This window comes from Strongylocentrotus purpuratus, unplaced genomic scaffold (genome assembly GCF_000002235.5).
Source record: "Strongylocentrotus purpuratus isolate Spur 01 unplaced genomic scaffold, Spur_5.0 spur5_scaffold_9, whole genome shotgun sequence".
In the NCBI taxonomy this organism is placed as follows: domain Eukaryota; kingdom Metazoa; phylum Echinodermata; class Echinoidea; order Camarodonta; family Strongylocentrotidae; genus Strongylocentrotus; species Strongylocentrotus purpuratus.
The window spans coordinates 29,913,688-29,930,456 of record NW_022145615.1 but is presented as its reverse complement, the minus strand read 5'-3'; the positions used below and the strand labels follow the sequence as shown (position 1 = coordinate 29,930,456).

At 35.7% G+C, this 16,769-nt stretch overlaps 1 protein-coding gene across 3 annotated transcripts in view; it reads left to right on the top strand.

Annotated features, from left to right (window-relative positions):
• The first annotated feature begins 3,633 nt into the window (after positions 1 to 3,633).
• The window catches only part of LOC578929 (SHC-transforming protein 1), a 63,390-nt gene continuing 50,254 nt past the window's right edge, over positions 3,634 to 16,769 (top strand). For all 3 annotated transcript variants that reach the window (XM_030977411.1, XM_030977410.1, XM_030977409.1), the window contains exons 1-3: positions 3,634 to 3,728; positions 6,117 to 6,414; positions 12,229 to 12,299. In XM_030977411.1, coding sequence (XP_030833271.1) covers positions 6,241 to 6,414; positions 12,229 to 12,299 — 245 coding nt within the window. In that variant the 5' untranslated portion in view covers positions 3,634 to 3,728; positions 6,117 to 6,240. The remainder of the gene's footprint in view (positions 3,729 to 6,116; positions 6,415 to 12,228; positions 12,300 to 16,769) is intronic.

The window sequence follows — 16,769 nt, the reverse complement described above, 5'->3', positions numbered from 1 at the left end:
CGATTCGTTGTACCTTTCTCGACTCATAATCCTTGTCTGAATTCAGTCCCTCCCCCCTCTCACGCGAAGCTTTGACGTTTCATCAAAATATTAGAGAAAAGTGACGATTCGTTGTACCTAATTTCCCGACTCTTAATCCTCATCTGTATTAAGTCTCCCTTCCGCGCGAAGCGCGGGAGCTTTGAAAGAAGACGATTCGTTGTACCTTTCTCGACTCATAATCCTTGTCTGAATTCAGTCCCTCCCCCCTCTCACGCGAAGCTTTGACGTTTCATTAAAATATTAGAGAAAAGAGACGATTCGTTGTACCTAATTTCCCGACTCTTAATCCTTATCTGTATTCAGTCCCCCTCCCGCGCGAAGCGCGGAAGCTTTGAAAGAAGACGATTCGTTGTCCTTTTCTCGACTCATAATCCTTGTCTGAATATAGTCCCTTCCCCCTCTCACGCGAAGCTTTGACGTTTTATTAAATTATTAGAGAAAGAAGACGATTCGTTGTACCTTTCTCGACTCTTAATCATTGTCTGAATTCTGTTCCCCCCCCTCTCGTGCGAAGTTTTGACGTTTCATTAAATTATAAGAGAAAGAAGACGATTCGTTGTAACTTTCCCGACCCTTAATCCTAAATTTGAACTCAGTTCCCCCTTCCCGCGCGAAGCGCGGAAGCTTTGATGATTCGTTGTACCGTTCTCGACTCCTTTTCCCTTTTTCTTCCTACGTCCTCTTTTTTTTCTCCTCTCTCTCTCTCTTTTTTTTGCCGGCGTTTTTTTTTTGGGGGGGGGGGGCGACCGCCCCCACCGCCCCCCCCCCCCCCCTGGCTACGCGCCTGGTGTTTTGATCTGAGGTGCAACTAAACTGTTCTGCAATGGTCATAATTATAACCAAGGAACTATATCATTATTATCATTATTCATATATCATCATTAAATTTTTTTAAAGGCCAAGTAACACAAATTACGTGTTTCTCATCCCCTTTTTTAAAAAAAAGAAAGAGCTGTGGAATTCCATTATAAATACTTTGGTGCTACTTTTTTTATTTTTATTTTTATTTTTTATTTTTTTTAACTTGTACTTTTTCTTATAAAAAGGGCGAAACATCCTACATCCTACGACGGAACTGTTCTATGGACAGTAAATAAAAAAAAGCTTTAAAATAGTCAGTATCTTATTATGCATGTCATCAACTAAAGTTGAAGAAACGGAATCGGGGGGGGGGGGCGCTTACAAAATATTTCAGGTTAAATTCCAATTTCCCAAGTGCTATCCTTTATTGTTATAATTGAAGACGTTCAGGAAAACAGTAACTGTAAATTCTTACGTTATCTTTTAAGTTTTTTCTTTCCAAACCCAATCTTTTTTATTTGTATATTTAAACAGTTGTTTTTTTAACCAGACCAGGATTTTATCTGTCATGGTTTCATTGTACGATAATGAAGATATGTTTTGTGAATGATTTTTTTTTCTTCTATTTATATGTATCCTCGATCATTGTAAACACACAACTTTTTAGATACAGCATGTGCATCATTGTGCTCTATGTGTTTCGGAATAAAACCTTTAATCGAATTGAATTAAATTTATATTATATTGTCATCAAATGAAATCAGACATTCACTATATCCTATTTGGAATTATGTAGGCTATGAAGGAGGGGAAGATTAAGTATAGTACTGTAAATAAGGTTAAGTTTTTTTCTGCCAACCTCCTCCCTACTAATGCTTTACTCGACATTAATTTTGCCCTACTTAAATTATGGTATTATTGTTTGGGGTAATACATACGATTTTTATCTTCATAGAATACTACTTCTACAAAAAAAAGCTATGCGTGTTATTTGTAATTCCTGGAGATCTCATACTGACGTTTTATTTGTTGAAAATATTGTGTTGAAAATAAATGATTTATATCGTTATAGCCTCGGTCAGTTTATGTACCAGTTAAATAATACGCTACCATCAGCCTTCAATTTAATATTCATCAAAAATAAAACTAAATAGGCACGCCAATCTGACGAATTTCATCTGCCATTAACTACAACTTTACTTGCTAAATCCATATTCACTTACGCAGGCCCGAAGCTATGGACCATTCTTGATGTTAGCATAAAGAATGCCCCCAGTTTAAATTCTTTTAAATTCAAATTCAAATTATTTTTTTTTGCGTAATTATCAAGCGTTAGCTCTCTCTCTTTAAATTTATTTAACTCAATAAAATACATTTGGATATTTTGATTCATTTTGTACTGGCCATCCGTATTCCAGTCGGTCCGTGTTGTGTTGTGTGTGTTATAGGTAAGAGCCCTGCCCTCTCTCGTTGTCTCCCTTCTTTCCCTGTCCCTTTCACTCCTTCTATGTTATGTTTAATTTGTATAGTATTTGTGCGTTCCTTTATTATTGATATACTATTTTTGAACCTATAAGTTATAGGGGGCTGCAATCTACAAGCCCAGCTTTTCAGCAGTCCCCTCCATGACCAACCTGTTTTATATGCCTATTGTACACTGTGGACCAATTACAAATATATTGTTAAGTTTCATTGTTTTACTATGTACAATGCAATCCCAGGCTTTATTTATTTTGTTGGAAATGAAAATAAACGAAATGAAATGAAAAAAAGTACTGAGTCGGAGAGGAAAAAGTTGGAGAAGATAAATGAGCAGAGTTGTGACCTAAGTTGTTCTGTAAACGGCGGATAATATTTTTTTTTGTTTTGTTTGAATGTATATATTTCTATTATACTTTATTTTTGTGCCGCGATTTATTGTATTACCTGTTATATCATGTGGTTATTGCTGGTGGAATTAATTAGCCTCATCAATTGTTACTCAGAGAGGGGAAGAGGGCGGGCCTCTGGAGTAATTGGGGGGGGGAGAGAGAGAGAGAGAAAGAGAGAGAGAGAGAGAGAGAGAGAGAGAGAGAGAGAGAGAGAGAGAGAGAGAAAGAGAGAAGGAGGAGGGTGAGGAGAGAAATTAAAAAAATAATCAACCGAAGTGTTACTGGCTCTAAAAACCAACAATTAAATCAAACATTTTTTGGAAATCCTACGGCATTCGCCCTTCTTTACAAGAACTTGACCCCTAAAGTATGGACAGGGCCGGACTGGACCATGGCAATTTTTTAGGCAAAGATCCGATGAGTGGTCCGCGAGGACGCTTTAGACAAGGAGCAGGAGCGGTTGCTATACACCAAACGCAGACTGGGGGGTTATAAAATTATAAATTAATAATATTTGTTTTAAAGTTACACTTCGCTTTCCATAAATGTATACGCGCGCATACGCGTCCGTTTTCTCCTTCCTGCATATTACATACATAGTTAACAATACAAGCCTGTTGTGCACTACGCGCGGATTCCTAATTGGATTTTATAGAGCGCTAGTCGAGTCTAAGAAGCCGCCGAGGCAGCTAGCTCACAATAAATAGTACCGCGGCATTATATCGTATGCTCCATATAATGTAAACATTGGACCGTAGACAAGTTTACACGAGTGATCATAGTGAAGGAAGTAAACCACACTTATTCAGGATGATGTTCCAGGCCAGGATCTCGTCTGTAGACTAAAGACGACTTAAGTTATCTGTTGAAACAAAGTCATGCTTGGAGTTGGATTAATTCCAGAGAAGAAGATAAAAATTAAAATTGGAAGACGCTACCGCCGGTAATGATTCGTAACAACATTTATTAAACACGAAAGTCAACTCTTGATGACAGGTGCATGCATGCACGCAGGTGAGTACGCTCTGATTATATTTATAATAAATGAAACCAGAAGCGTTCTCGTGATTACCATACACTTGTCTAGCTACATTGGTAGTCTACATGCAATATATGTATCGTCACATTTTGAAGAAGTCCAACGTAGGCTAAGCTATATTTACAATTTACTGTTTGTTTGTTTGTTTGATTGATTTTATTTCTACGTTTAAAAGTATACCAATAGAGTAAAGTACCCGGTAATCGGTCAGCTCCGGTTTTCGGCCAATTGGTTGGATACATGGTAAAATCACTTTAAAATACATCGCATAATAGCATAACACATATCCCACACATACCATACCATGCCAGTGTCACTGAAGAACCACATTTGCAATGAAAAATATATCCTAAAATATCACATTTTAGCGATGTAATCGGCGGTCCCGCTACCCAAATCTGAAAAATCGAGTTTCTTACGCGTGTATGTAAGAAATATGGGTACCATAAAATGAGCTTTATTTCAAGTATTTTTCAGATATAGAGCCCGATTTTGTGCTGGTCGCAAGCTCAAAAGTATCTCATCGCATGTATTAAATCAATGCAGCCGCACACCGCGACGCACACACGATATGTCTGTCTAATTCAGATTCCAACTTCCGATCACCGCTGTGCCTGTATTCGGCCAGGCGAGCACCCGGGAGCTCCGGCGTGGGATACCTGCTCCGCCCGCTTGTGCTATACATCAGCGCAGAAACGCACGGCGCGCGCGAGCGCTTCCTATTGACTTTGTACATGCGGCCGTAAACTGAAACGCTCGGCCGATAACCGGCTCCAAAACAGTGAAAATTGAAATGAATATTGTCATGGCAATTCGTGATTTTTTTGGGGGATTCTTTTTTTGTTTAAATAATAATAATATTTGCTTCATGATTTGAACAAGAAATGATAATAAATAGGAAGTAAAGAGTCCAATAAATAGGATTTTGTCTTAAGTGGCCGAAAACCGGGTACTTTACTCTATACTGTCATGACATAAACAGTAGATCTAAATTGAGATTCGTGAAAGTGAGAATGGAGGTATGAAAATGAAGAGAAAGAGGAATGATGGAGAAGAAGTTGCATGCATCTAGATTCTAGATGTTAATTTTTATCAGTTTATGACCTTCAAACATGAAATAACCTTAAGATGAAGAGGAGGAGAACTAGTAGAAGTAGGAGGACATGGAGGAGGAAAAAGAAGAAGAGGAGGAGGAGGAGGAGGAGGAGGAGGAGGAGGAGGAGGAGGAGGTGGAAGAGGAGGAGGAGGAGAAGATGATGATGATGATGAAGATGAAGAGAAAGAAGAAGGAGAAAAAGGAGAATGGGAAGAAGAAAAAAGGAGAGGGAGAAGACTTAGAAAAGGAAAAGTAGAATAACAACAAACAAGATTGAAGAATGTCTGACCATGACTGAATCCACTCCTACAAACAATTGCATATATGGTCGTAAATATTCAAAAATTAATGAATGATACACGCCAATCAAAACTAAAACAACAGGTCTAAATGACTAACCATAAAGGTACATGTATGGATATCATTGTCATACACAAATTTTCGCTACAGACTACAGACTCTTCACACACATCCTGCACATGTACAGTATATAAACAAGTGGGAGAAAAATATTTAATTTTTGTTGTTATAATAATTAATTTTAAAGAGATGCTCAAAAAATCACACTGTTATAAATAACCGAAATAATTGAGTTCTGTAATTTCCAGTCGATTCTATGAATCCTTTTATGAAAGTCAAAGTTCCCCACTGAATAATATGTGGCTTGTCCAATATTGATATATAAACGGGTGTTTTTAAAATAAATTTATCACCTTTTTGAAGAATATAGTGTCTTTTACAATGTTTACATGTACATATGTACATGTACATGTATAGTACATGTATGTGCAATACCGACATTACAGACCACATGACACATGTGAGATTTTATGGTGTGAGCCTATTCATGAGGTACATTGTATGTAGCCCTACTAGAGCTCAGATCAGGCCAAACATTAGCAAAAATGGAAAAATGTAATGCCACTTTATCTACGAATATACAGTAGGCTTGCGGGTGCACCATGTGAGAGAGAGAGAAAAGGTTGAGGAGTCCTGAAAAGGACTCTGACTCGGTAGTCTTTCTTGGGGATGTGTAGTCCTGAAAAAGACTGTTTGTTATCTTTCTTTAATAGCATATAGTTCTAAGGAGAACTACATGTATATAGCGCTTTGGGAGAATGTATAGTCATACAGCTTCCCCAGTACTTGTGGTGAATGGTATGGGACAGCATCCCTTGCCCCTTTCCAAATTGTGTTATACAGTATGCCAATTTAATTCATCTTGTGTTCCTGTAATATTTCATCCTTTCTGTCTTTTTTTCTACAGTTTCCAGGCTTCAAGAATCTAACACTTGCCAGGGAATTCTAAAGAGAAGTTTGCAAGCTTTTGGACAAGTGAGGGGGAAAGAACAAATAACAAATTGTTTACATTTTGGAAGTGAAACAAAACTATGGCAGGGGTCATGAGTCACTTTAAGAAGAACAAAGGACCTAACATGGTAGGTCAAAGGTCAAATGAAGAACTGTGGACGAGGACAGGAACATTTATCAACAAACCAACAAGAGGATGGTTACATATTGAAGAGGAACTTAAAGACCATGGAGGAGTTTGTTATGGTGTGAGGGTAAGTAACAATCATATTGAGTTCTAAGATATTAAGTAACGGCACTGTAGCAAATTTTTTTATTTTACACATAAAAATGACTGAATTATTCATTATTCCTTTTAATTTTTTGTTTTTGTTTTTCGTAACTGGTTGAATTATGGCCTTTGTTGAATACTTATAGCTTTTAATAGTATGTCACATTCTAAAAAAACATAAATTTTGAGTACTTTTTTTTCTTCTTCATAGACATAAAAAATTACAAAACTTTATAAGGGTGTGAATATTTTTCGTAAATATTGCTGTAATCGAGGAAGGAGTCAATTCTCATTCTTGTGTTGTTTGGCTTTTACATGTACATGTACATGTAGGGGGACAAACCAATCACGCTCTCAAGTCTCAATTAATTAAATATGTATAACAGAACAGACAGAGTCTTGACTGTGTGTTTACAGTACCTCCCTTGTAATGGCAACATTGAGAAAGGATCTTAGACTTGATGAAAATCAAAGATTTATTGAGATGGTGGAAACCCATTCTACCCAGGCTATACATGAACTTCAGTGGACTATAGCCAGTTTTAGCCATCATTATACGAGCCATACTAAAGCATACTGTACATGTACATGTCTATTTCTGGATTAAAGAGTGATCTTTACATCTTTGTAATTCATAATTTCTTATATTCGTAATCCAATTTTGTTGAAACTTTGACCGATTGATAATTTCTCTAATTTTTTGTGTGCTTTTATTCAGAGCAATAACTGTCAAAAGTTTGATTTCCATTCACATATTCAGAGGGTTATCATGACTGATCACACTTTTACATAATATTTATTCTATAATGGGTTTACACATATTTATCATAAATATCTTCAGGAGTAAACACTTAATGCAGACCATTGATGACTTCATTAAATAATGTACATGTAGGGTACTACACATGTACATGTGGGCTTAGTTGTACATTGTAATTGATGTACAGTATGTACACTGTACGCTCCCATTATCATGTTATGTGTTAGATCATGTTAGGATGCCAGATGATGCAGACTGACCATGAAAATCTCATTTAGTCGGCTGAAGATGGATGCTGAGCCGAGAGGCCTTTTGAGATGCAGTGATTGTATTGGAAGGTGTCATTAAAAACAAAATTCTTTCAATAATGTAGGCTACTAGGCTTTAATACAGTACATTGTAATTGATGTACATTTACATTTACATGTACTGTGTACGCTCCCATGTGTAATCATGTTGGGATGCCAGACGATGCAGACTGACCATGAAAATCTCCTTCGGTCGGCTGAAGATGGATGCCGAGAGATCTTTTTAGATGTCGTAATTGTCTTGGAAGGTGTCAGGATTTTTATGTTATTCAATAATGTAGGCTACTTGGCTTACATTGTAATTGATGTACTGTACATACATACATGTATTTACATGTGTACATATGAACGCTCCCATACTGTGTAATCATGTTGGGATGCCAGACGATGCAGACTGACCATGAAAATCTCATTTGGTCGGCTGAAGATGGATGCTAAGCAGAGGCCTTTTGAGATGCAGTGATTGTATTGGAAGGTGTCAGTTTGCTCTATCGGTCTCTCTCGGTCTCTCTCTCGGTAAAGCCACCTTTCTAGTGTGCATTCATGGCAGGAAGGAAGTAGCACGTGGGGCTCACAATTGCGGAGGTGTTAAATTGTGACCCTAATTGCAGTGCCCGTAGCTTAATACTTAAACACGTGATCATGTACATGTAGGTACATGTAGGGTGTACATGTAGCTTTGATTGAATGGGTTTTCTTCTGCAATCTGCATTCATAAAAATTCATGAATTCAATTACAGTACACATGCACTTACAACTGTAGCCTACTTTACAAGTACATGTACATACTGTACACAGCTGTTCCTAAAGTCTGAATTTCTCTCTCTCTCTCACTTTTTTCCTCAGCAATTCTTATTGAGAACAAAAATGGCTCGTGACAATTTAAGATTAAAACATTTTAGGTCATTTTACGTGTACATGTACAGTATATGAACATGACATGTACAATGTACACTCCACTGTCATCTATAATATATTTTGGGATAAATAAACCTTTGCCCAGGGCTATTGCCCTTTGGAGCCACTCTCAAGTACTACTACTTTTACATGTACTTCTACTTCTACTACATGTAATACTACTACTTCTACTACTGCTACTTCTATTACTACTACTACTACTACTACTACTACTACTACTATTACTACTACTTCTACTTTTACTTCTACTACTTTTACTACTACTACTGCTACTACTACTACTACTACTACTACTACTTCTGCTAGTTCTATTACTACTACTACTACTACTACTACTACTACTACTACTACTACTACTACTACTACTACTACTTCTACTTCTACTTTTACTTCTACTACTACTACTACTACTACTACTACTTCTACTTTTACCACTATACTACTAGTACTACATATACAGTACTACTACTATTAATAATACTACTATTAATACTTCTACTACTACTTCTACTACTACTTCTACTACTTCTACTACTTCTACTACTACTACTACCACCACTACTACTACTACCACCACTACTACTACTACTTCTACTACAGTGTACTTTTACTACTTTTACTATTACTACTACTACTACTTCTACTACTACTTCTACTACAGTGTACTTCTACTACTTTTACTACTACTACTACTACTACTACTACTACTACTACTACTACTAGTCTACTACTACTACTACTACTACTACTACTAGTACTGCTTCTACTTCTACTTCTACTACTACTACTACTATTAGTACTACTACGACTACTACCACTACTACTACTACTACTGCTACTTCTATTACTACTACTACTACTACTACTACTACTAATACTACTTCTACTTTTACTTCTACTACTACTACTACTACTACTACTACTACTTTTACTTCTACTATTACTTCTACTACTACTTCTACTACTACTTCTACTACTTCTACTACTTCTACTACTACTACTACTACTACTTCTACTACAGTGTACTTCTACTACTTTTACTACTACTACTACTACTACTACTACTACTACTACTGTACTACTACTAGTCTACTACTACTACTACTACTACTACTAGTAGTACTACTTCTACTTCTACTACTACTACTACTATTAGTACTACTACGACTACTACTAAAACTACATGTACTGTACATTGTAGATGTACATGTACTACTACTACTAGTACTACTACTTCTACTACTTCTACTACTTCTAATACTACTACTACTACTACTACTACTATTAATACTTCTACTACTAATGATAATAATATCAGTGCCTTTACCATACAAAGCACTTTTAGTTGCCAAAATTTTACCAAGCAGTAGAATAAGGAAAGATTATTCCCTGTAGTTCTAAACTAAAGTTCATAAGCCTACATATTGTATGTACAGTAGAATGTGGCCCTGTATGGAAGCTACAGGTGAATTGTACAATGTAGAAATGGAATACAGTAAAGCATGACTTGCCAGCAGCCAGAGGGCGAGAAGCAGACAGCATGATGACGATGGTAGGGTTGTGACAGATCAGTTCTCCTCACCACAACCCTGACCTCTGAAACTACCAAAGAAAAACAAAGTTCTCCCCACTTGTTTCAGACAGCAAACTTGAACCCCAGCATGAGATGCTTCAACCGTTCAAAACACAATGAATACTGTCTGTGTGAGCAACCATTTTGAGAGCAAATATATGTACAGTACACCGGTTCCTGAAATAAGAACTGTGTATTTATGTCCCAAATATATCCCTTTTTGGTGTGCAGGGGAGGTCTGTTTTGAACTGGGTCAAACAATGAACTTATTAAAGTCCATGGCCAACTTGTACATGTGTGGTGTACATGTATTTGAGACCAGAATTGGTGCATCATACACATGTATTGTGCCGACCAAAGGTCCCTATCAACAATATATCATCCATACTGCTTGTCTACTTGTAGCTGTTGATTCAGTCGTGAAAAAAGGCTGATTATATTTTAATAGTGTAATGCTCATCATAGAAATAAGGCATAAATACTGCTCATAGCAATGGGAAGAGTTTGGATAATAATAGAGCAAGTTACACACTACAAAGTGTACATGTATGTACTATAAGAGTCTCAAGATAAAACAAGGAGGGTAACCTGTAATTTGTAGTCTCTAAACTTGGACAATAAAAGAGCATGAAAACTGAAATGTGACAGTTTCTTGGGGAAATTATGATTGAATTTATTTTATTTAAAAATACTTACCGGTATACTGGTCTGATATGCTGTAGGGCTTGACATTGCCAGGTTGCCAGGGACACATTGCTGATCAAATTCTAACTAATTCTTTTGAACTTTTGAAAGAGGGATCATGCATACAGACCCTATGGCCCGATTTCACAAAGGAGGTTTGTCGACAAACCTAGGTTTATGTGCGTCATATTTTGTCAGGGAAAAGAAATTCCCATTTGGAGCCCTGTCAGTTTTTTTTTATCCAATTTTATTCTTATCATGTTGAGGGGGGGGGGGGAGGGTAGGCAAAATTGTCTGCCCCCAATGTATTGTTTTAAATCACTAGTTTCTAGTTATTACAATCTTTCTAACTGGAGAATGATGGGTTAAATGAACTAAAAGGTTTAAATAATAATACAAAAAACATTTCTAAATTCAATTAACACATCTGTGCTTGTACAGGTAGGCAATAATTTATCTAGGCCTAATAAAGAGCTTCTCTTTATTCACTTCAACATGAAGTCATGAATGCCTTCATTTTATCGCTGTCATGGTTTCCTTCATTGCAGCCTTTTGTAGGAAATGACAGTAAGTCTGTAGGCAAACATTGAGAATTTGAGATGCAAGCCTCTCATCTCCTCTCCCATTAGTCCTTAATCAAAAGATGATTTCTAAATGGACCCGTCTGGGCATCTCGGATGGGGAAAATTGATCAACCCAAGATTTTCAGGATATATGCATTTTCTTTTCTCATTATTCAGCTCCATACACGTACATGCAACTGATTAAGTACTGGGAAATTGTACCGTTAGTTCATTCTCAGAAAGCTTCTAACAAAAAATATTTGTACATTGTACCCGATTGTTCGGTTCATGTTTCATGAATGGGCGGTATGGCGGCTAGATAAGGCCGTTGTGATTCATCAAGTAGTTTGGTTTCAATTTGTCTTGTTAATGTGAATTGGTTTAACAAGGCAAGCCATTTTACAAATATATGAATGAAGTTCCAATCTGTACTGAAAATTGTATGAATGGATATGTATGGGAGTAACATTCTATATGTACATGTACAAGCAGGCTTCATGTACTACTGTAGTAGTTCTCAATCTTACATTCAATGAACTACAATGTATAAAGAGTTAAAGACACATTTCTTGCAAACTGGTCTATTTTTTATATTTCGCTTTTCAAATTAAAAGTATTGAAATAAACAAGTTAAATTTACACATTGTACCCCCAAAATGAGGCATTTTCTTTACTTCTTCACACATTTGTAACAGCGATTTTTCTCTTATATTGTTTATTCTCCACCTCTTGTAGAACATGTACATTGTACATGTATGCATTTGACAATATAATATGTGTATGTTTACTGTGTAAAAAGCATTTTTTTTTTTGCATTTTTTATTTCTCCAACAGGTTTACATACTGTATATATCTTCATTTTATAAATAAAACCACATTGTGAGATGTCTAATACATGTATGCAGTGCTCTGTCTTTTTAGAAGAATGAAATCATTCAAAAATATTAATTCTCTCTCTCTCCCTCTCTATCTCTCTTCATCTCTCTTTCAGTATGTTGGCTGTGTGGAAGTGAAGCAATCAATGAGGACATTACCCTTTGAGATGAGAGGACAAGTCACAAAGTAAGTTCTTTATTAATTCTTCTGCTGACAGGTACACCATGTCAATTGGAGAAATACATTGTTGGTCTGTTGTTGCACAAAAGTTTCATTTGTAAAGCAAATTTGAATAATCATATCCTATCATTTGAGCTCTGTTTCCCTCCATCATTCCTAAAATATGCAACACATCTTTAATAGTAAATATGTCTGTTGTAGTCCGGATGTTTTGTGATAAAAAAGATCCAAATGTTTGAGACTCGAATATTGATATTCAGCAAAATTTTCATACATATACATGTGTACATACATGTATATATTTCAAAGTAAAGTGTTATGTTCTCAATGAGTCAATGTTTATATTACTCACCTATTTCATATCTTTTCCTAGAAGGGGCAAGACATTACAAGCACTTGATGAGTGCTAATAACAAAATATTAAATACAGTATCTCAGTCATACCATCCTTCTCTAATTTATACCTTCAAAAATTGTGAGGGATTCATTGTCATGAAGGTACACACAATTCAAATCATGTCTTTTTATGGACCAACATTTGCAATAAGACCACACAATGAATGCATGTATAAATCACCATGAAATGAAAAACTTGGGCAGAACTGCATGCTGTTTGCAGGTGGTAGACATGACAGTGATAAACAGTGAGGTGAACGTCAACAAGGTTAACTGATATGTTTGTATACAGGCTTGTACATACTGTACAGTATACTTACAGTATGTGATATGTACATGTCTATGACATTTTATCTGATAAAGAAATGAATATTTTTTATGACTTCCCTCAATCACCTTGCCAATATTCCATGTTATCTGTATCACATGAGTGACAAAAATGCAAACAGATCTATTGTGTTATGTACAGTTTGTAGTCAAAACAAAACATATCTACTGTAGTGCCAGAAAACAGATGTGAATTTGTATACAGGAAAGAAGGTTTAATATGAAGAATTCCATGACACCAGAGATGTAATTTAAGAATAAATTTTATATTTTAAGCTACAAAATGAATGTACACACTGTATTGTACGGCGGTATATGTGCTTTTTGTATATTTTTCATTTGAAGTTCAGCTAGGTCATCGCTTCCTTTCTTAAATTTTCCAAAGCTTTTGCTGTGGACCTACATGTATTACTGACAGTTCAACCGGGTTCTATAGAATCTATAGAAAAGAAAAACAAATTACCGGAATATTTTTTTCGTTTTACAAGTCAAGGTAGGGTTTTAGTGTAGTTCCACGATTCTCTGTTTGAGTATTGCGCTGTGTAATATAATAAGAGAGGATAATCAACTGTACGTGCGTATGAAGCAAGGTCAAGATGGATCCCATCCGGTGATCATATTAGAGCATGAAAATCACACCTGCCTACATAGAAACCCAGACAGCATGGAGTCTCTCTGGTAACCCAGCGAGAAGAAATTCTCTAGTTGCGTTCCCACTGGCTCTCACGACAAACGCAGAGTCCTGTGTGACAAGATGTCTTCATGTGACAGTGCTCAAACCCTTCACAAGGCTCATAATACATTGTACATTTACTGGGGGCAGTTTTGCCTTCTGAAACTACTGGAAACACCCCCTTAGGTTTATACATGTAAGTACAGTATACAAATGATGCACAGTTTTGAGTGCGTCGGTAGGGATTGTGTGCACAAGGTACCTTTGAATGGTTTGAACCCACGAGGCACAGCCGAGTTGGTTTTAGACCAAATTCAAAGGTACCGCGTGCACACAATTCCACCGACCCACGAATTAAACCTGTGCATCATCTGTTTTATAAGATGGGGCCCCAAAAATTGTCAAAAATACAAAATGTTGTTATTTTAAAGATTTACTGGATGCATGGCGAAATCATGCGTCGGGTAATTTTTTTTTACCGGATGCATGATTTTTAAGTTACCATGAAATTAAAAAAAAAAAAAAAAAAAAAAAATTGTCAGTGCACATTAAACTGTAAACTTTGAACAAAAAAAATAAATAAATAATTTAAGAATTTTTTTTTTTTGAACAGATTATAATTATCAAAAAACACGAAAAACAAATAATTATCACCAACAAAAAAATTGTCACAAAAATCATTAAAAAAATAAAATTATATAAAACAAAAAATCATTAAAAAAAATAAAATGAAAAAGGGAATTATTAAAAAAAAAAAGGATATCGATGGTGGTATCGATCGCGGGCACCCAGTAAAAATAATTACATGGTAATTGACCAATCAGATTGCAGGGATTCTTCTACCCATCTTATAATATTGCTTGGAATAAAGAAGTCACACCAAAGTAAGTGCCGGTACCTCCTGGTTTCTGTTTTTTCCCCGGTAGGATCACTCTTTTCTTTAACTAAAAAAAAAAAGAGCCCACAAACATGTACCGTTTACAGAATTACTTGCAGCAAACAAAAAATGGGTTATATGTTCTCACAGCTTACAGCCCTACATGTAACTGTAGATTTGATGAGTGAGAAAATTATTAAATCTTTTTTTTATTTCGAAAGAGGAATTCCTGGGAGGTGTTTCACAGAGATCCTAAGTCGAACTTATCTCTAAGTTGGACTTAAAAGTTATGGAAAGCCATTAGTATCCTTGAAAATATTTTGTAAAAGTTATTTTAAAAGGCATAAAATGTTGATTCAAATCATTCATAGTTTCTATTATCATGGGAGATTTCATGTTCATGATGTGAAATTTATGGAAAGTCTAAAATACTTGGTTTTTTCGCTTTTGAATATATTTTATTTTAAGGCTACAAATGGCTCTCCATAACTTTTAAGTTCAACTTAGAGTTAAGTTCGACTTAGAATCTTTGTGAAACACCCCCCTGGTGTTTCAAGCCTGTTCTTGTCAATCTTGCAGCTGTATTCTTGGTGCATGACTGCATGTGCATACCCCGTGTTGTGCCACTTTACAAGCTAATTTCCAAATCTTTTCTGCGAAAATTGAACATCTGGTAGATTTCCAATTCAAGTTCTTAGAATTTTCTTAGATAGACTCAAGACATTCTTGACCCATTTCCTTCATTTAAAAATGTAAGCCAGGAAATTAATTTAATACCGGTAGTTCTAATATCTGGTATCAGTTTATATTGCTTATTGACTTTTTAATTGCTATCTTTTTTTAAACAAGGATTGTTGATTTTTTTTCATATTAATTTTTGTATATCATGAATTCAAATCATTTATTTGAATTACATGTAGCATTGATTAATAAATATACAAACTCTGTGTTAAACGAATCTACTGAACAGAAGTAAAAATATACTTATTTTGTACATGAAGTTTTTTTTTTTTTTATATAGGCCTATACACTGTACACTGTGTAGGCCTTCAGAAAGATATTATAGATCTCAGTTTTCACTATGGTGTAGTGAAGGCAAAATGTAACCCATAGTGCTTTACAGCTTTGCCAATACTGCAAATTATGATATTCTGATCTCAAAAGAAGCCCTGGAAAGTGCATTTACTTTATGGAAGGCTGATTCTTGATATATTATAAAGTCTCTGAATTCCACACTCGTACAGACAATTCCATTCACTTTGTCAGACTCGGTCGTGATTACTAGAATGACATTATGTCTATCCCTGTCAATCCGTTCCTTCCACATGGCAGGCTGTAAGCATGTTCTATCCTTCAAGGATGTGACATATCACATGCCAGTGAACTAACGCCGGATGTAACTCTGGGTATCTTACCTTATCCTACAAGCGCACTTAAATTAATAGGCTTACTGGGAATAAACTCTCTGCACAGAGTCTGCAGTGAAGTCAAGGAAGGGGCAGGATATATCGAGGAAGACAACCATGCTCACTATAAGTTACCTACATGTACTGTACATGTAGTGAAAACAAAAATTTTTCTCATTGTTGATCAAAATTTCTTAATGTATTTTTCTCCCCAAGGAAAATTGCTTTGCCTTTTTTTATATAGTTCTTTCTTGATAAGAATATTTTTAGAAATCATTTGTAGAAGCTTGAAAATTCCTGAAACAAATGAAAATGATTTACTTGTGTACCCGGTACCTGTATGTAGTGTACATGTGCATGTACAGTACTTTGCAAAAGCATTCTTATAATGAATACTCCCTTGTACAGTTTTTGCCTTCTGAAAATGTACCCTCCCCAATCTTTTACTAATTGCTTGGCTTTGCTGTCTGTGCTATGTGCACTTTAATTTTATAGTCTGGGGGAGCTCGGGAAGTGAAAGGAAATAAGATTATTCCTAAATCGATTTAATGATGAACGTGCTGTGTAGAAACGAGAGAGCTCCGGAATGTATTTTGAAAAGTGTAGGCTCTAGAATGACTAGATACTTCAATTTAGAATTTGTAGTGATCTCTTTTCTTCTTGAAAAATTAGTCTTGTACATGTGGGTGTAGAATGAAACGTCCTCATGAGATAAAATATCCTCATTTCTAAAAAAATGAAAAAATTCTTGAAGTTCAAAACAAATTAAATCTACATGACATGAATGACGGAAGAAT